Source organism: Pempheris klunzingeri, chromosome 20 (genome assembly GCF_042242105.1).
Source record: "Pempheris klunzingeri isolate RE-2024b chromosome 20, fPemKlu1.hap1, whole genome shotgun sequence".
In the NCBI taxonomy this organism is placed as follows: Eukaryota; Metazoa; Chordata; class Actinopteri; order Acropomatiformes; family Pempheridae; genus Pempheris; species Pempheris klunzingeri.
Genome location: NC_092031.1, coordinates 984252 through 1005424, shown reverse-complemented (window position 1 = coordinate 1005424; position 21173 = coordinate 984252). Strand labels below are relative to the sequence as shown.

General features: G+C 45.0%; 2 protein-coding genes across 2 annotated transcripts in view; one reads left to right on the top strand and one right to left on the bottom strand.

Annotated features, from left to right (window-relative positions):
- The window catches only part of LOC139220101 (serine-rich coiled-coil domain-containing protein 2-like), a 40659-nt gene extending 24265 nt beyond the window's left edge, over nt 1-16394 (bottom strand). Inside the window, exon 1 of the mRNA XM_070852171.1 lies at nt 16303-16394. The gene's annotated coding sequence lies outside the window, so the exon portion shown is untranslated. The remainder of the gene's footprint in view (nt 1-16302) is intronic.
- Nucleotides 16395-18822: 2428 nt separating this feature from the next.
- Nucleotides 18823-20193, top strand: LOC139220000 (D(5)-like dopamine receptor). The gene has a single exon (XM_070852039.1). It carries the CDS (start codon nt 18823-18825, stop codon nt 20191-20193), a length of 1371 nt encoding a protein of 456 aa, XP_070708140.1.
- The last annotated feature ends 980 nt before the right edge of the window (nt 20194-21173 follow it).

The window sequence follows — 21173 nt, the reverse complement described above, 5'->3', positions numbered from 1 at the left end:
AATACGTCAAAATTCAGAATACAAACTAAATCTCCTGCTGAATTTGGTTGATATAGAATTAGGAGTATTTGTATCCTACAGTGGAGCCTCTATAATATTTACACACTAGGCTGCTTAGTTACTTTAGCTACAACATGATTAACAATCAGTTGAGAGATTCAGACTCAGACTTCAGATACGGTGCTTTTGATACGGTGGTTTGAGATTTGTAACGCGCCTGAAAATAATTAAAATAATTTAGAGTTCAGAGTCGGTGGAAACAAACTGTTAGTGTGATTAACAGCTGAGACACGTGGCACCGATCTGCTGCCTCAACACTGCAGGGTGAGTTCAGACATGCATGTGTGTGTGAGTGTGTGTGGTTAGTGCAGAGACACACACACACACACACACACACACACACACACACACACACACACACACACACACACACACACACACACACACACACACACACACACACACACACACACCCCGCCCCTAATAAAAACAATCAGCTGCTCCTGCATCAGAAACCAACAAGTATCAATCAGACAAGTCGTGTTATGTCAGACACACCCATCATGTCCTGTCTGTGTTTAACTGACACACACACACACACACACACACACACACACACACAGGTGAGACAGGATACAAACCCTAAGGCAGGTAAAAACAAAGCCGGCCTGTTTCAGGTCGACTGTTTGACACTAAAGAGGCTGATTTTGGGGGAGCGTCACTTTCTGTGTGAGCAGAAACGATCAAGGCCAAAGTGTTTAAACTCCACCATGAATAACAGATTAGATTAGATTAGAATAGTCAGATTAGATATCATATCTGTACAGCAAATATAAGGGAGCAGCGTGAAAATAATCATTACCTTCAGTCATTATCAGTCTTTAAAGTGTCAGAAAATAGAGCTGAAAGTGAATATTCAAGTGTCCACGTGTCTAAACATTACATTTACAGAGTTATGAGACAAATTCAACTTTCTTTGCTTGTAAAAAGACTAAAATGATTAATTAATTATCAAAAATAGTTGAAGATTAATTCTGTGTTGATCTGCTGATTGTTTCATCTCTGTAACAGAGCAAGAGGAGGGCGTTTACTCTGACTGTCCTCAGCACTGACCTGTAACCCAAAGCCAACTCTGACTGGGAGTTTACAGGCTGTATAATAATTATCTATAAACCTGGGTGTCCTCATCCTGGTGTGTGTGACTGGTAGGTAGTAAAAGTGTTGGAACTGGTCCAGTAGATCACCTCAGCCAGCAGACACCAAACGGGCTGCAACACCCGTTATATCGCTCTCTGCACACGCACCAGACTACATTCACTAAAACAGGGATTTTACCTGACAGAATGCTGCTGCCTCCATCAGTTAGTGTGTTTGTGTTACTGTGTAACTTTGGTGTTTTAAAGTGTTGGTTTGGATCCAACACAATATTTGTGTGACACACAGTAACATAAACAACTGATAGTGGCAGGTGTAGACCAGCAGCTCCTGTGTTCTCTGAGGTAAAATTGCAGTTTTTGTCAATGGAGTCTGGTGTGTTTGAAGAGAGGGATATAATGGCTGCTGGCTGAGGTGATCTACTGGACCAACTCCAATCCTTTTTGTAACTTCCAGTCATTTAAACACCAAAATATGAAAAAAAAAGTTTGAGAGCAACACATTTTTCCTTTAATATGCAATTAAAAATCAAAGAGATGAATCATTAAATCCCCTCAGAAACGTTTCCATGTGTTCTTTCTCATCCAGCCCTGCAGTCTTGGCACATGGTGCTGATGCTGACAGAGCCACATAAACGTCTTCAGTCATCTGTCCGCCCCGGGCTACTGCATCATGAATTACACTGAGGCATCACAAGCTTTTCTTGCCACCTAATTTTAAAAAACAGCTGATGTGTTTACCTCAGACAGAAGAAAGAGGGATGTGAGGGCCGAAAAGCTTGTGATTTCAACGTGAGAGAGGCCGAAAGACCATCGCTGGATCGTTGAAATGATCATCTGCACGTCCTGGAGGGCTTCAGAGATGATATAAAACCTCATGAGCAGACGAAGGCGCTGGTGCCGAGGTCAGACGCGCCATAATTACACATTTTATACATTTTTCACCCAGCATACGTTTCCCTGATATAAGAGGATGTTGTGCAGATGGCCTCCAGAGAAGCATCATCACAGACCGACCTTTAAGACTAAGACAAGCTAATAAAGCGGTTCCCATAAAAGCTGCAGCATCGAGCTGACTCACAGCTTCCCCGCTGCTGTGTCACAGTCACAGGCCCAAAAGCTGCCGTCACGGTCTGTTACAGCCAGTTAGCCTGTTATTCACTCAGAGGTACGTTCAGCATGGCCACCGCTTTACACTGCTGGGGATCAGCAGGAAGTGAAGCTGCACACACACGTTAGATCAGTTCAGTCGTTCCACCTCTGCTCACCTCACCTGCCCTCTTCACTGTTAGCTTACCTGGCTGTTTAGTTTACAGTTAGCCCACCAGACAGTTAGCCTATAGTTAGCCAACCAGACAGTTAGCTTAGTTAGCCTACCTGTCAGATATTTTACAGTTAATCAACAGTTATCTGATATTTATCTGTTATGATTAACCGTCATTAACAATTTCTGAATTTCATAAAACCAAACTTCAGTCTTTCAAATGTGCCGTTAGAAACCGACAGTCATGATGACACAGAGCCTGCAGCCACATTTCCTCCTGAGTGTGTGTGTGTGTGTGTGTGTGTGTGTGTGTGTGTGAGACTGTGTCTGTCTGTCTGTGTGTGTGTGTGTGTGTGTGTGTGTGTGTGTGTGTGCGCGCAGCTGTACTGCAGCAGAAGCACTGCTGTGATACCAAGGACACGCAGGTGGAATGAAGACTGATGAACGAGGTCACGACAGCATGATAATGAGATTCTGGACTTCCACATTGGTCCAGACAGACAGACAGACAGACAGACAGACAGAGAAAACAACACTGAGCAAAAGGTTTTTCACCATTAAACCGTGTGTGTGCCTGGCATACACCTGCTCTCACCTGTACAGGCTGGACACAGAGGACATACAGGTATGCACACATACAAATGAGACAAAGTGTTGGATTGGCGTCGTACAGATACCAAACCAGTAAACAACGATCAGCAGGTTATTATTTAATTTCAGACAGCACGGAGCAGCAGACGGCGTCCTCACCAGTGGCCCCGCCTCCCGGGCAGCGAGCCAAAGACAGGTGAGATAAGACTGATGACATGAGGGTTAACGTGTTACAGGAGAAAGGTCACTTTCATGTACACGTTGGACAAACGTGGCGTCTTTTCCCTTTTGAACTTGTGAGCTGGAGGAGCGGACTCACAGGGTGAACATGTGACCACTGACGGGGAAAGTTCAATAACTCTCTTTAGCTCCTCGCTAAATATAAACCAGCTGCTGTAGGCGCAGTCAACAAAGTTATTTAAAGTTTTCTTCCAAATACAGGAAAACCAAGAAGTGCCATCAAATACTTGTGAACCATAGAATAAAAGTGTGTGACAGCATCATGGAAAGGATCCCTACAGAGAGAGACCTGGAAGATCCTTTTGGATTAACCACAAACAGCACACACACCAGACTACATTCACTAAAACAGGGATTTTAGCTCACAGTAAGCAGGAGCTGCTGCTCTGCTGCTGCCTCCATCAGGTAGTGTGTCTGTGTTACTGTGTGACTTTGGTTTGTTAAGCAGTTTGTTTGGATCTAAACTAATTGTTTAACACACCAAACTCACACCAAGACGACCAGCAACTTCTTTGTTCTGTGAGGTTAAATTACTGTTTTCATCAATGGAATCTGGTGCGTTTGAACCGAGCAATGTAATGGCTGTTGCTGAGTAAACTAGTGGACCAATTCCAAAATGTTTTGTAGCTGCTTGTCATTTTAAACCCAAAATATGTATTAAATTGGCTAACCAGAAACCATTAGCTCTCTTCAAACACACCAGACTCCAGTCACAAAAACAATAATTTTACCTCAGAGAACACAGGCGTTGCTGGTCTCATCTAGTTGTGTTATTGTGTGACTTTGGGGTTTTAAATGCTTCTATCGGATCCAACTTTATGTTTTTGTAACACACAATAATGCAAACAAACCAAATAATTGAGAGCGGCAGACCCATAACTCCTGTGTTCTGTGAGGCAAAATTTCTGTTTTTGTCAATGGAGTCTGGTGTGTGGAGCAATTTTCAAACCTTTTTGTACAATATGCCAAGCAGTCAAATTAGATTTTATTGCTGCTGGCTGACACACAAGAGAGATTCCTGCTGTAAAATCATTGTGCCAGGTGTGTGTGTGTGTGTGTGTGTGTGCGTGTACTCGTGCAGTCAGCTGAGTCTGAACATGGGTAACTTCCTGCCTCATCAGGAAGCTTTCCGTCTTTGGCGGCGGGCCAGAGACTCCATTTAAATTAACAGCGCAGGTGAAAACTCTCTTCATTTATCTAATGGATAAGAAAACGCTTAACTGTGATTACTGTGAGGCGGCGGGTTGCGTTTCACTGGCTGCAGCAAGAGCACCAAACCATCAGCAGTGAAGGTGACAATAATGATCATACCAAGACACTACAGATTCATTCTGTATTTTTCTAAATTCATCCGTCGCTGAAAATAGTCCCCAGGAGATGCGCTATATCCTCCTGTTTGTTTGATAAACTCTACAGTGAGCAGCAGTTTTAGCAGCACTATATGCTTGTGTTTTTAAAGATGGACGCCTTCATTGGGAACCAATGGGCTCAGAGCTGAGAGCCACAGACAGGAAGTGAGACAGTACTGAGAGACGGACGAACATTTTATAGGATTTGTTCACAATAAGAAATAAAGAATAAGACCAGACTTGTGCTTTAGTATGCTGATGTTCAGCAGGTATAATGTTCACCACGTTCATCCTGGATTGATTTATATATCAAGTTTAATCGCTCTTATCCAAGTTTAGCTTGTTAGCATGCTAACATTAGCTAATTAGCAGTAAACCCAGAGAGCAGCTGAGGCTGATGGGATGTCTTTAGTTCTGCAGGTATTTAATTTAATATAATATAATATAATAGCTGTAATTAACATTTATTCTTTAATAAACTGGACAATAGGATAGTTCTGCTCTCTGCTCTCTGTGTTTTCCTCCCTTTGACCTCAGTCTCCTCCATCCCCACCCCCCAGTCTTCTTTTCATCAGCCTGTTATTCTTCCTCCTCCTCCTCCTCCTCCAGTGTACATCCACTCAGTCACACTCTGAGTTATCGATGTCCTCATGCTCTAGTTCTCCGCTCGCTGAGCTGAGAGGAATCGAGGGCCGTCAGCCAGAAAAGGTCAACTGCATCATCTGTGTCCTCATGTTCTACTCTTCACTTATATTTCATGTTGTTATTATTCAGATTATTTCTTACATTTTAATAAAGTATATATACTTTCAGCTGTTTTAAATTGAACAGAAGACAACGGACATCAGTGTTTATTTGCAGTTATCATTCATTAGTGACACAAGCTGTTTGGTAATTTTGTAAGATCCTTTTTGTTTAACAGCCGTTATATCGCTCTCTTCAAAAACACCAGACTACATTGACTTGCCTCAATCAGCTTGTTAGTGTTATTGTGTGTTACACACATATTGTGTTGGATCCGATCTAACTCTTTACAACACAGTAGTCACAAAATTACCACAAAAAAAACGATCAAAGCAGCAGTGGACCTGCAACTGCTAGGTAAAATTCCTGTTTCTGGAGACCAGACTCCATTGACAAAACAGTCATTTTACCTTGCAGAGCACGAGAGTTGCTGGTTTAGTCTGTTTATGTTATTGTGTGACTTTGGTGTTTTAAAGGGTTAGTTCTAATCAAACACAATATGTGTGTAACACACAATAACACAGACACACTGACTGATGGAGGCAGCAGCAGAGCAGCAGCTCCTGTGTCCTGTTCTCTAAAATCCCTGTTTTAGTGAATGTAGTCTGGTGTGTGTGCAGAGAGCGATATAACGGCTGTTTGTGGTTAAACCAAAAGGATCTTCCAGGTCTCTCTCTGTAGGGATCCTTTCCATGATGCTGTCACACACTGAGGTGATCTACTGGACCAGTTCCAACACTTTTACTACCTACCTGTCATTTAGTCACCAGGATATGTTATATATATGTTATCCTAACCATAAGGAAGCTAAAGGTCACTTTCTTCAAGAGGGACAATGTCAAAGTGATGACAGTCTCCTTGTCACCTGACAGACTCTCAGGTGAGCCCATCCACCGCCTGTGGGCTCAGGTTTCATTCACACTCTCGGACTGAGAAAAAGCTAAAATCTGCCAGAGCAGAGCTCACAGACGGACCAGCGACACAACAGATGGTCCCGACCGTCCCCACCGAGCCTGTCAAACTGCACTCCATTAATCTGGACTTCCCCCACAGCGAGGACGGAGGGCGCAGTCACAAACACACACACACACACACACACACACACACACACACACACACAGGAGGTTTTCTGGTGTGTGTATGTGTGTGTGTGTGTGTGTGTGTCCTCGCCTGTGTGTTTTTAAAAATGTAAGACGAGCTCTCGGCGGCTGACGATAAAAAGTGCTCACAGGCCAGAGTTCTGCGGCTCCAACAGCGGCAGGATCATCTTCCGTTATCGCTCAGTGATAAATGAATCAACGGTAACCTGAGCGGCCGGCTGCTCTCTGCCTGCATCACAAACACTTCAGCTAGAGGAGACACTGCAGGAAGCTGCATCTCCTGTGATTATATCCTCGTGATTTAGCAGTGAAAACACTCATTTTATCACACACACGTTACCTAACTCGACCTAATCGAAAGTAGGAATGTCAAAATCCAAAACAAATAGAATACAACACATGATTATTTGTAGGAGCTCCTCGCCTACGTTTCTAAGTGTGTGACAGCATCATGGAAAGGATCCCTACAGAGAGAGACCTGGAAGATCCTTTTGGTTTAACCACAAACAGCACACACACCAGACTACATTCACTAAAACAGGGATTTTACTTTCATGTCACTTAACCTCACAGAACAAGTTTGTATGACTTCTGTGTTTTTAAGGGTTAGTTTGGATCCAAAATAGCCCTTAAAAACACCAAAGTCACACAATAATACAAGCAAACCAACTGATAGAGGCAGCAGTAGGTCAGCAACACTTGTCTTCTACTAGGTAAAATTGCTGTTTTTGTCAATGGAGTCTGGTGGTGTAACAAGGCCTGCTTGTGGTTAGAAGGTTTCTGTACCTACCAGCCACTTGGACACCAAAATATGTACAAATATGGCCCGGGTTTCCTGAAGAAGAAGAATTGGGCTCTGGTTTAAAAACCCCTTTAAGAAGAGATGAGGAGATGAGCATCCGTCCAGCTCGTGTCCTCCTACCCATGATCCTTTGCTGTAGGGGGTCGGCTGAGGTTGCTGGTTTGGATTACTGAGGGAGCAGCGCCACAGATCTGCTGAGGGTTCAGAAAAACGTCTCCAGCGTGGTAACACAAACAAGCGTGTCCTCGCGGTTACATCACAGCCGGCCTTTAGACTCTCCACAGCAGCACAGCCGTCGCCATATCTTAGATATCAGACTGTTGGTGTTGACACTGACATCAAGCTTTGTTTCTCCAGATGTAGTGATAAAGCTAAATGCCACTAAAAGTTACTTAAAGAAGTGAGGCGCTCGTTTTGTGTGCTGCAGATGTTAAGATGAACCCTTTCTTATGGACAATAAGATCATCTGTTGTAGCAGTAGAACAAAAATGTCTGTTTGTGGTTAAACCAGGTCTTCCAGGTGTATCTCTGCAGGGATCCTTTCCCTCAAAGCCACCAGACTCCACTAGTAAAAACAGTAAATTTAGCTCTGACAGAACACAGGAGCAGCTGGTCTGCTGCTGCCTCCATTAGTTAGTTTGTTTGTGTTGTTGTGTGTTACACAAATCTTGTGTTGGATCTGAACCAACCATTTTAAACACCAAAGTCACACAATAACACAAACACACTGACTGATGGAGGCAGCAGCAGAGCAGCAGCTCCTGTGTCCTGTTCTCTAAAATCCCTGTTTTAGTGAATGTAGTCTGGTGTGTGTGCTGTTTGTGGTTAAACCAAAAGGATCTTCCAGGTCTCTCTCTGTAGGGATCCTTTCCATGATGCTGTCACACACTTAGAATAACACTCTGAGCCTGTCAGTGGATCAAACAAGCTCTTTTATTGTCTTTTTTTAAATGTGAAACATAATTTTTACAGCCCATAAAGCCACCCCTGGTGTGTTCCCTCTCTGCTTCCTTTTCTGTCTGACTGGATATTTTGGGCTAAAACGGTGAGCGCCTGGACGTCAAGCCGGGAGGAAACTTGCTGCTCATGCTGCAGGTATCGGGTGACCTCCGCGGCCCCATGACACGCTCAAACACGGCGAGCGTCAGACCAGCAGCAGCCATGAATAATAAAAACACTCCGGCTAAATGTGGCTTTTCTATTCCCATACAGAGACGTCCTGACGGAGTCCGTGAGGACAGGTTTCTATGTTTGTCTCCTCCCAGAGCATGCTGGGTAATTATTATTCTGTTAATCACATTAAAATAAAAGATGGCCGCCTCATCTCCCATAGCTGATATAATATATTTTGATATTTTCTGCACAGAATAAACACACGACTTAATGTTTTTATATTATTGAGTGAAAATGAGAAGTTAATAATGATAGTAATAATAATAATAATGAAGGACAACAGGTCCAAACTGATTATTTCATTTCTAAGTTTAAGTTTATTTATTTATATTATTAAATGTGTTTATTTACTTGATTTACTTTTTTAACTGATTTTCAGATTTAGTAAACACACATACAACAATAAATGCTGCAGTAAATATAAAATGGATTATATGTACATATCTAGATAGTAGCTGACTATGATGGGAAATCAATAGATTTGAACAAGAGATGGCAGAAGGCTGAAGGACAGAGGAGGAGGAAGAGGAGGAGGAAGAGGAGGTTATGTTACTCTGCCCTCTGCCAAGAATATCTGCGTCCTCTGGTGATCTCCATGTAGAGACAGAAACCACAAAAGGCTCAGAGGAGGAAAACAAGGACACGCCTGAGAGATGAGGAGACAGATGGAGGATGAGGAGAGTGATGAAGAGAGGGAGGATGTGATGGATAATAGGAGGCTGCTGAGGTTCATCATTTATATAGTTCACTGCAGTTAAAGGATAAATACAGTGTTTTCACATGCTCAGGTGTCAATGTGCAACGTGATCCTTTGGGACAACTGCACCTGATCACAGTAGGTCCACTAAAAGAGCTTGTTTGATCCACTGACAGGCTCAGAGTGTTATTCTAAGTGTGTGACAGCATCATGGAAAGGATCCCTACAGAGAGAGACCTGGAAGATCCTTTTGGTTTAACCACAAACAGCACACACACCAGACTACATTCACTAAAACAGGGATTTTAGCTCACAGGACACAGGAGTTGTTTTTCTACCACTGTCTCTATGAGGTAGATTGTTTTTGTTATTGTGTGTTACACAAATTATTATGTTGGATCTGAACTAACCCTTTAAACACCAGCATCACACAAACACACTGACTGATGGAGGCAGCAGCAGAGCAGCAGCTCCTGTGTCCTGTGAGCTAAAATCCCTGTTTTAGTGAATGTAGTCTGGTGTGTGTGCAGAGAGCGATATAACGGCCGTTTGTGGTTAAATCTGTATCTCTGTAGGGATCCCACACTGACACACACACACACACTGACACACACACACACACACACACACACACACACTGACACACACACACACAGCCTAGATTCAGGCCAGAAATGACACACACACACAGCATGAATGCCCTGTCTTGTTGGCCATTAAACCAACAAATACACACACACACACACACACAGTATGGCTGAGTGAACCAGGACCATGGCTGAATGAGCGTCGCCCTCAGACAGACGGCCTGATGATGATGTTCTTTATGTTGTGAAAACAAATGTTGGGTGTTTTGAAGGTGAATGAATGTTAAAGTCACTCCAGAGTTACTGGGAGTTTTCAGCTGATCTGTAACTCTGCTGTGAACTCGGCTCCTCGTCTCGACCACATGAGCTCAGCCTGAGCGCCGCTCCTGTTGCCTGGGAGATGTTTAGAGCCCTTTAGTGCTGGTGCCCCCTCCCCCGCCACTGCCGCTGCCCCCCCACCCCTCTGGTTTCATAGCAACTTGGCACGGACAACCTCCTCGTTGTGCTGGAGGCTGTGGACCTCCACTACCCCCCCACCGGCGGCGTTAATCTGCCACAAAGCAGCTCTTTCTCCCTTCACTCCGACGGCCTCCCGCTAATCCAACACAGTCCGTCCAAACGGGCCGAGACACCGACCCACTTCTGGGAGTCTAACGGTCTAACAGAGCGTCACATGACGGGTGTCTGGACGTGGCCTAAATCCTGAGACAGCGGAGGAAACTCTCAGTCGCCTCGAAACGCCCAAGAGTTTCTGAGTAACAGCCAAATAAAATCTGTAGTTTTAAGTGAGCTCAGAGTGAAGGTGTGTGTGTGATGGTGAACCAGCCCCCCCCCTCAGCATCCACTGGTACCAACCATATCAGCCAGCTGGTCACCAGGGGGCTAAATAAGGCTCCAGAGTCAGACTGCATGTTGGGGAGGGAAAAAATTGGAGAGCCATTTTCAAAGGGGTCTGGTCTGGTGCTGGATCAGCTGGATCAGCTGGTGCAGTGGGATCTATTCAACTCAATTCTATGTTTAAATAGACTTTCTGTGATCAGACCTGAGAGCAGAAACACCTCCACCCTGCTCTGGATCAGATTTCAGTGTTTTTTTTAGCATCAAGAGGAATTAAGGAGCTCTTTTTCAGGACCAAAATCTTGAGATTTAACGGCTCGTTACAACACAAACCTAATGACAGAACCGCTAGCTAAACTAGCTTTGTGCGGCTAACACTTAAGTCAGAGTGTTTCTCCATCCCAGATGAACCTCTGGTCGTCATGGTGTTAAAAACCCTCTGAGCGGCTGACGTCTGGCCTGGTGCCCCCCCATTAGAGAATAATACTGATGTGCTGCTGGAATATACCACTGACAGTCTGCAGGGGGGCTTTTATTTTGAAAACTGAGCTGATTCTCTTTGCTGTTTGTCTATCTGACTTCCTGCCGCCTCATCACGGCGCCGGTCAGAAACAGACCAGGTGTCTTAAATATATATATGTGTCCAGTGTTCTGTATATTCTTTATACCTCTGATGAAGGATAATAAAGTTAAAAATCAGCTGCAGTCCCACAACATCCCCCAGATATAAGGAGGAGGAACCCCGAGACACCAGAAAAGTAAAATCTTCCTTTAAGCCTGAACGATTGATGAAACCATCGCAGCTTTATGTAGCGGTGAGTTGACCACTAAGTGACCCATCACCATCATCATCACCATCATCATCATCATCATCATCGGAGCGAGGAAACGCTGCAGACGGTCACCACCCAGTCAGAGAGATCGAAAGATTCACCAAACATTTCCTGCCACCAGAAACCATCAGCAGACAGAGAGGGAGGGAGGGAGAGCTTATTAACTCACAGAGGAAGAGGAGGAAGAGGAGGAAGGAGGACTGAAAGAGAAATATGAGATCAGAGTTTGATCTCCTGAGTTAAATATTCCTCAGTTTACTGTTTAAGCAGCACAACGTAAAAATAATGAGGGTATGAAAGTGTTTCCCCTCAGAGCCTCCAGAGGTCTGATAGATCCCCTCAGAGCCCTGATAGATCCCCTCAGAGCCTCCAGAGGTCTGATAGATCCCCTCAGAGCCTCCAGAGGTCTGATAGATCCCCTCAGAGCCCTGATAGATCCCCTCAGAGCCCCCTGAAGTCTGATAGATCCCCTCAGAGCCCCCTGAAGTCTGATAGATCCCCTCAGAGCCCCCAGAGGTCTGATAGATCCCCTCAGAGCCTCCAGAGGTCTGATAGATCCCCTCAGAGCCTCCAGAGATCTGATAGATCCCCTCAGAGCCTCCTGAAGTCTGATAGATCCCCTCAGAGCCCCCTGAGGTCTGATAGATCCCCTCAGAGCCTCCAGAGGTCTGATAGATCCCCTCAGAGCCTCCAGAGGTCTGATAGATCCCCTCAGAGCCTCCAGAGGTCTGATAGATCCCCTCAGAGCCCCCTGAGGTCTGATAGATCCCCTCAGAGCCTGCAGAGGTCTGACAGATCCCCTCATCACCACCTGGGGGGAAACAGCATCCACACTTTAACTCATTTAAACTAAAGACGCTCCCTCATCACTGAGCTCTGATCTGTTCCCACCAGGTCCTGAAAAAGATCCTGATAGAAGGGTTTAGTGGCTACAAGTTACATGCTAATGCTACATGCTAATGCTACATGCTCGTGTGTGAAACTAGTGATACCGACCAATCAGAGGACGCTTCTTTACACGGACTGATACCGACCAATCAGAGGACGCTTCTTTACACGGACTGATACCGACCAATCAGAGGACGCTTCTTTACACGGACTGATACCGACCAATCAGAGGACGCTTCTTTATACAGACTGATACCGACCAATCAGAGGACGCTTCTTTATATAGACTGATACCGACCAATCAGAGGACGCTTCTTTATATAGACTGATACCGACCAATCAGAGGACGCTTCTTTATACAGACTGATACCGACCAATCAGAGGACGCTTCTTTATAGACTGATACCGACCAATCAGAGGACGCTTCTTTACACGGACTGATACCGACCAATCAGAGGACGCTTCTTTATACACTGATACCGACCAATCAGAGGACGCTTCTTTATACAGACTGATACCGACCAATCAGAGGACGCTTCTTTATAGACTGATACCGACCAATCAGAGGACGCTTCTTTATACAGACTGATACCGACCAATCAGAGGACGCTTCTTTATACAGACTGATACCGACCAATCAGAGGACGCTTCTTCACAGACTGATACCGACCAATCAGAGGACGCTTCTTTACACAGACTGATACCGACCAATCAGAGGACGCTTCTTTATAGACTGATACCGACCAATCAGAGGACGCTTCTTTATACAGACTGATACCGACCAATCAGAGGACGCTTCTTTACAGACTGATACCGACCAATCAGAGGACGCTTCTTTACAGACTGATACCGACCAATCAGAGGACGCTTCTTTATACAGACTGATACCGACCAATCAGAGGACGCTTCTTTACAGACTGATACCGACCAATCAGAGGACGCTTCTTTACAGACTGATACCGACCAATCAGAGGACGCTTCTTTACAGACTGATACCGACCAATCAGAGGACGCTTCTTCACAGACTGATACCGACCAATCAGAGGACGCTTCTTTACACAGACTGATACCGACCAATCAGAGGACGCTTCTTTACACAGACTGATACCGACCAATCAGAGGACGCTTCTTCACAGACTGATACCGACCAATCAGAGGACGCTTCTTTACACAGACTGATACCGACCAATCAGAGGACGCTTCTTTATAGACTGATACCGACCAATCAGAGGACGCTTCTTTACAGACTGATACCGACCAATCAGAGGACGCTTCTTTATAGACTGATACCGACCAATCAGAGGACGCTTCTTTACAGACTGATACCGACCAATCAGAGGACGCTTCTTTACAGACTGATACCGACCAATCAGAGGACGCTTCCCTACACAGACTCTTGGCCCTACTTTGTGTTTAATGCTAATTGACACACATTACAGGATGTTTCTCTCTTTCTTAACAGCAAATAAATGAAATTCCTCATTTGCAGCCGACTGACTGAAGCCGGTCGTCACGTTGGCGTCAACAGAGAGGACAAAGAAAGAGAGCGAACAGGGAAAGGTCAGGAGAGAGTCAACAGAGAGATGGAGGGACGTTTATGTCAGAAAAGCAAAGAGTCAGCAGCTGTTAGCCGGGATGCTAACTGATGATAAAGAGGAGTCGTTAAAGAGCTTCTCACCAATGAAGCTTCACATCATTGGAGACACACGACCAGGAGCTTAATTCATCCTGTCTCCTTGTGAAACGTGTTGTGCTTTGTTCCTCAAAAGGTTCCTGGAGAAGCTTCTCACTAACAGATTCCCTCGCTGGTAGAAAGCTCCAGTTTTACCTGGAAACTTTAATCATTGATGAACGACAACATGCTCGCAGCCCGGACAAACTTGTGATTCGCCAGAAACCAAGAAAGTTAAATTCCTCCTCTGACTGCAGATTTATTACGGCAGCTTCTGCATCAATTATTCACCAAGCGGGTGTTTTTGTTCTTTGAGGACAATCTGGAAACTTAATATTTCATCAGCTGGAGCCAAACTCATGGACTGAGCTGGGTGCAGTCTACATCCTGGACACACTACACCTGCATCACAGTGTGGATCCATCTGTCTGCTGAGGGTGGATCTCACTTTAATACAAGGGCAAATATAAATTCTCCATCTCAGAGGGGATTCAGGTGGTCAGAGGGTGAAATATGAGACAGATAAGAAAAACGGAGATGAAATCCAGCCGAGTGGAAACACCAGAGAGAGAAAGATGGTCTCACTCTGCTGTCATTCAGACCAACAGGCCTGAAGGCCTGTGGACCTTCAGTAATGGTCCACATCCTGGTGTCTGAAGGACTGGTAGGTAGTAAAAGTGTTGGAACTGGTCCAGTAGATCACCTCAGCCAGCAGACACCAAACGGGCTGCAATGGCTGCAACGTGATCCTTTGGGACAACTGCACCTGATCACAGTAGGTCCACTAAAAGAGCTTGTTTGATCCACTGACAGGCTCAGAGTGTTATTCTAAGTGTGTGACAGCATCATGGAAAGGATCCCTACAGAGAGAGACCTGGAAGATCCTTTTGGTTGAACCACAAACAGCTGTTACATCGCTCTCTGCACACACACCAGACTACATTCACTAAAACAGGGATTTTAGAGAACAGGACACAGGAGCTGCTGCTCTGCTGCTGCCTCCATCAGTCAGTGTGTTTGTGTTGTTGTGTGTTACACAAATGTTGGGTTGGATCCAAATTAACCCTTTAAAACACCAAAGTCACACAATAACAAACTGATGGAGGCAGCAGCAGACCAGCAGCTCCAGTGTTCGGTGAGGTAAAATTCATGATTTTGTCAATGGAGTCTGGTGCATGGAGCTGTTAGTATTTACGCTGATGATAGACTTTTATTTGCAGTAATGGCAGAAATCTCACATTTCAGTCAGTGTCCAGAGGCTGGGAAACATGAGGTTTATTTTTTCACTGCGTCAAATGTAGTTTTAAAAGAGGAAATCCACAACTTTCTTTAAAGGGCACAAACTGGGCATGTCAGACTGGTCGTGTGGGTAGTTCAGGGTAAAGGGGGCATTAGAGGGGTAACTCCTGCCCTACTTTTAGTGGACCTACTGTGATCAGGTGCAGTTGTCCCAAAGGATCACGTTGCAGCCCGTTTGGTGGCTGCTGGCTGAGGTGATCTACTGGACCAGTTCCAACACTTTTAGGACCCACCGGTCATTCAGACACTAGGATGTGTAAAAAAAAATAGAGCTGAGGTCTAAAAATACAAGAGTTCACCTTTAATTTGCAGCAGATTCAGGCTGCTGTTAACAGTCATAAAGGAAGTGACTGGTTGTGGTTTATAAGGTAAAAACAAAGAAGAAATAGTACAGATATTAATAAAGATATAGAAAAGGTCCAAACTTTTCCAGCTGTGGTCTGAAAGCAAACAACCTGAACTAAAGAATGGAAATAATGTTGTTGAGGACGTGAGAAATGTGGAATGTGGAAACATTCAGATGAGCCGTGGGAACACAAGCTCCTTTTTCACTGCATCCCAAACAACTCAACCAGAAATACCAACAACAGTTTGGCTCCTGGAGATCTGGATAATGTCAAATATTTGGATTTTATCTGTTTAGGCACTTTGTGGATTAATAAATCCCAAATATTTTGGCTAAATTTGACTCCAGATCTCATATCATGAGTCATGCAGGTACATAAATATACATATTTATGTGTAGTTAATGAATTACAATACTGTATGAGTGAACATACACATAGTAGGTAAATATTACATATATTCATGGAAAATAACCTAATAGATTAATAAAACACAACAGAACAGTATAGATTAGCCTGAGCAGGTTCCCCATACAGAACTCCATTGATTTAACCCTCAATTTTACTTTCTATGCATTTAGCTAGCTGTACGAGGTGTTTGTAGCCATTTCACCCACTGTGTGAATCAGGGAAGATATAAATTAGAATACGTATCGGTGTAAATGTGTTACAGTCACGTTTAGGAGAGGAAATGTGCTCGGTGTGTTCACGGGGAGACTGAAACTCACCTGCCGGGTAGACGGAGCATCAGACGTCAAAATGCGGAAATGTCGAAGCGGAGACGGCTGGATGAGAGCAGCTGGGTGTCGGTCCGGACGGGTTCGGCTTAAATCCACCCGGAGGGAGACTGAGAAGAGGCCGTGGACGGTAACAGTCCTGATCGATGCTGGTAAAATCCACCGGGAGGAGCGAGAAGGACAAAACGGCCGTTTTGCTGCGGAGGTTCGGCTGCTGCTCCCCGGCCTGCCGAGCTCACTACGGGGTCTCCGGCAGAAAGGTGTCACCTGCACGGGTCGACCAGACCGTCAGAGGTGGATGTCAAAATAAAAGCCTCCGTTTGTCTGTTTGTCTGTTTGTCCGTCCGTGCTGCACATGTGCAGAGGAGCAGACCGACTGACTGCTGCTGCACGAGCTGCTGAATCATCCACACACACACACACACACACACACACGTGCGTGCACGCAGACGGCGCTTGCGCGTCGCACAGCTGACACTGACGTCACTGCCCACTGTAAACATAACCCCTTCCTCACCAGACTCCATTCAAAAAAACATCATTTTAAGCCACATACATACTTCATAGTTTTAAAAAAAAACTTTTTAACGATTACTGATTTAATTGGGGGATTATTTTCAGAAAGTATTAGTAGTACTAGTAGTATTAGTATTAGTAGTATTAGTAGTAGTATTAGTATTTGGTAGACTTGCTGGTGTTTTTCTGGCTGACGGGTTTTATATTTTCTGTTTAAAGAGGTTAAATCAGTTAAAGAGGTCAGTCCTCCTCCAGGGCTGTAAAATCATCTTCTTAACTTATTTCTGATGCAAATCAACCTGTTTTTCTAAATACTTTCCTGAGAAGTGACGTCTCTGATTCTCTCTTTTGTCGACACACAGAGGCCCATTTCTGGAAAATCCTTAAAATAAACTGATTCCTAATGGAAGCAGATTGTTGATGCACAAGAAAAAAAAGGATTTAAGGATTCATTTATTGACCAAAGACCACTTCAGCATCACAATATGTTTACAATGCAGTCGTCTCTGAGGGTGACATTAAGCTTTAGATCCCTTTATTCAGCCTTTATAAGCAGCACAGACACATCTAGCACTGACACCACATGATAAAAACACCACACTATAAAAACACCAAACACATTCAGACAGAGGAAAAGCAGCAAAAATGACTTGAAGGATCATCAGAATAGTTTCTGATCCATTTTCTGTTAATCAATGATCCAATATCATGTTGTCTGCAGTAGATTTATCACAAAGAAACAAATATATCAGAGACGTTAGAGGCTCAGTTACGCCTCCCTCTGTTTGCTTTGGGAACTACATCCAGAATGAATTTAATAACCGAACAATAGAAAAATGTTTCCCTTGAAATAATAATAATAATAATCATAATAATATGGTTAAAATATAAATATGGTTATAAAATGGCTTCATTAAAATGATCAATAATAATAGATTTAATACATTTTGTGGCCACTCTGGGCCTCCGTAGAGACTTTTTCCTTTGATAACAACCCTTTTCTCCTCTAAGTTAAATCATGGGGATATAAAACAGACTAAATGGAGCACAAGGAACAGATAATACTCCAACTGTCCAACATCTGAAATGTTAAATATGTCACAGCTTCATTTTTATTCAGAAGCTGAACATTTCCAGAATATTTCAAAGGTGTGTGACACCTGTGGGCGTTTACAGCTTCACATGAAACCATGAAAGAGTCTCTCAGCAGGACGACGTGACCTGAAGAAGCAGCATTTCTTAGATATTCACACCATGAAGAATAACTGGTGTGTGTTGGGAGTGTTTGTCCACTGGAGGGCAGAACACACACACACATCCAATAATCCACTTTAATGGACAGATTTAGGAGGAAACAGTCACTTTAAACACAAACACCAGACAGAAAGCAAAGTTAACTCACATCTTCAGGTTTTTGTAGCCGACAGGTGAAAAGTTCATGTAGATTTTAAAGAAAAATCTGATTTTTTAGTTTGGAAAGTGTTTTTCTCAGAGTGTTTTCCTGAATGCAAACTATTAATTAATATCATTTTAATAAATGAGTGGTGATAAATGAACAATAATTTAATGTTTTGTTGCTGTCATGTCACAGCTGCAGGTTTTTAAGATATACAACAAAAAATGTGTTTTGATTGATTTTAGAGTTTTTCTGCTGTTTGGACCACAATATTAAATGTATCACCTGTTTTACCTTAAAGTTGGTCATTTTTGCTCCATTATGTGTTTTAATTTAAAGAGCCTCGTTCATTCTTTGCAGATGTTGAGGTTTGAGTTCGGAGAGAAAAAGGTTTTCTTCTGTTTTGATGTCATTTAAAGTTGTTTTCTATGAATATTTGTGGTTTTCTGCAGGTGTTTGATGTGTGAAGGGAAGAGTGTGTGAAGGGCTGGGGGGGTGCAGGTGGTCTCGTGTCCCCTGCAGGAGGACCTCCCCGCTGGCTTTGGCTTCCTGTCTGTCTGAGCGCAGCTATGGCACGGAGGGCGTGAGTGTGGACACCCATGGAGAGCTTTTCTAACGAGAGCCAAACCCAGAAGCAGGACCAGCGGGACCACCTGGACCGGCACCAGGTGGTCACAGCGGGCGCGGACAGCCCCGGGCCGGGGGGGGGTCTCAGCCTCCGCGCGCTGACCGGCTGCGTCCTGTGCGTCCTGATCGTCTCCACCCTGCTGGGAAACACTCTGGTGTGCGCCGCGGTCATCAAGTTCCGCCACCTGCGCTCCAAAGTCACCAACTCCTTCGTGATCTCGCTGGCGGTGTCCGACCTGTTCGTGGCCGTGCTGGTGATGCCCTGGAGGGCGGTGTCCGAGGTGGCCGGCATCTGGCTCTTCGGCCGCTTCTGCGACACCTGGGTGGCCTTCGACATCATGTGCTCCACCGCCTCCATCCTCAACCTGTGCATCATCAGCATGGACCGCTACTGGGCCATCTCCAGCCCCTTCAGGTACGAGCGCAAGATGACGCGCAGGTTCGCCTTCCTGATGATCGGGGTCGCGTGGACTCTCTCCATCCTCATCTCCTTCATCCCCGTGCAGCTCAACTGGCACCGCGCGCAAAACTCGTCCGCGGACAACCCGGAAGACTGCAACGCCAGCCTGAACCGGACCTACGCCATCTCCTCGTCCCTGATCAGCTTCTACATCCCCGTGGTCATCATGGTAGGCACGTACACGCGCATCTTCCGCATCGCGCAGACCCAGATCAGGCGGATCTCCTCCCTGGAGAGGGCGGCGGGGCCCCGCGCGCAGAACCACCGGCACCGCGCGTCAACGCACGACGAGAGCTCGCTGAAGACGTCTTTCAAGAGAGAGACGAAGGTTTTAAAGACGCTGTCCATCATCATGGGGGTGTTCGTGTTCTGCTGGCTGCCCTTCTTCGTCCTGAACTGCGTGGTGCCTTTCTGCCACCTGGACGCGCTCGGAGCGCCTCCGTGCGTCAGCGACACCACCTTCAGCATCTTCGTGTGGTTCGGCTGGGCCAACTCGTCCCTCAACCCGGTCATCTACGCCTTCAACGCCGACTTCAGGAAGGCCTTCTCCACCATCCTGGGCTGCAACAAGTACTGCTCCAGCTCCGCGGTGGAGGCGGTGGACTTCAGCAACGAGCTGGTGTCCTACCACCACGACACCACCCTGCAGAAGGAGGCCTGCGCCGCGCCGGGCTCCGGGGCGCAGAGGCTGATGGCGCCGCCGCCGCACACGGAGGGAGAGCTGGAGCTCGACAAAGTCTCGGATGGTTCCCGCAGCCACAGGAACTTACTGCTGCCCGCCATCCTGCAGTGCGAGGCGGAGATCTCTTTAGACATGATGCCCTTCAACTCCTCCGGACCCGCTGACTGTTACCTGATTCCGGGTCAAGTCCAGGAGCTGTGAATAAATCCTCTGCTGTGACCTCTGACCTCCATGAAGGTGCAGCTTTCACTGTGGATGAGACAGTTTAAGGATTCTCAGAAGCTCAGTGGGTTTAAAAACATCAGACTTTTCTCAAGAAAAACAGAAATTTTCAGACTTTTGGTTTGTTTTTAATCTCCATGTTTCCTGTCTGAGCTCCAGAGGAAGAACGCTGTCAAATAAACTGATGAATTATATCAAAATAAAGGAAAACTTTGTGAGTGTTGACTCTGAGTAAAGCAGCAAAAACTCATTAAATTACATCACGTAATGAAGAAAAAATGGCAAAAACTACCAAGTTAACAGAAAATCTGGTGATAGATTTAATATGTAGGATGGTCCAAACAGGAAAAAACGCTCTAAAATCAGTTTGGGAACCAAAAAAATAATTTTTTTGTTGTATTTCTTTAAAATCTGAGAGCAACAAAACATGAAGATCTGAGTTACATTCGTCTCTTTCTCTTTCACAGACTGTAAATGTTGTTCGATTCTTTATTTTCTCAGAAAAATGTCCTTTCCTAAAACTAAATTAGAGTTTTTCCTCCAGTCAAAGGATCTCTGTGTGCTGTTTAACACCACATTATTAAACACTTCATTCTGTCAGGGAGCATTTTGTCCCTGAAGTCTTGAATGTTGTGTTCTGATTGTAGCTCATCAGTCCAGTCCGGCTTTATGAAGCCGAAGAGTCTGACGCTTCTGTCTGACATTTAATAATAATGATAAGAAGAAGAAAGCTTAACACAGAGAGCAGGAAGAGAAAGGAAGAGGCGGAGCAGAGTGAGGAGAGGCTGTAAAACATCCCACATCTCCACTAACGAGGGTCATCAGTTCATCGTATCAGCTAACAGTAGCCTGAAAGTGCTTCTTCCTGCTGAGCTTTAACCTTCAGCCTGAGTTTAAACTGTGAGGACGTTCACATTAAACAACTAACAACACGTCAGATGTGTGCAGCAGGTTTTTCT

Coding starts and splice junctions, on each gene's coding strand:
- LOC139220000 (XM_070852039.1), top strand. CDS start 18,823: ATGGAGAGCTTTTCTAACGAGAGCCAAACCCAGAAGCAGGACCAGCGG.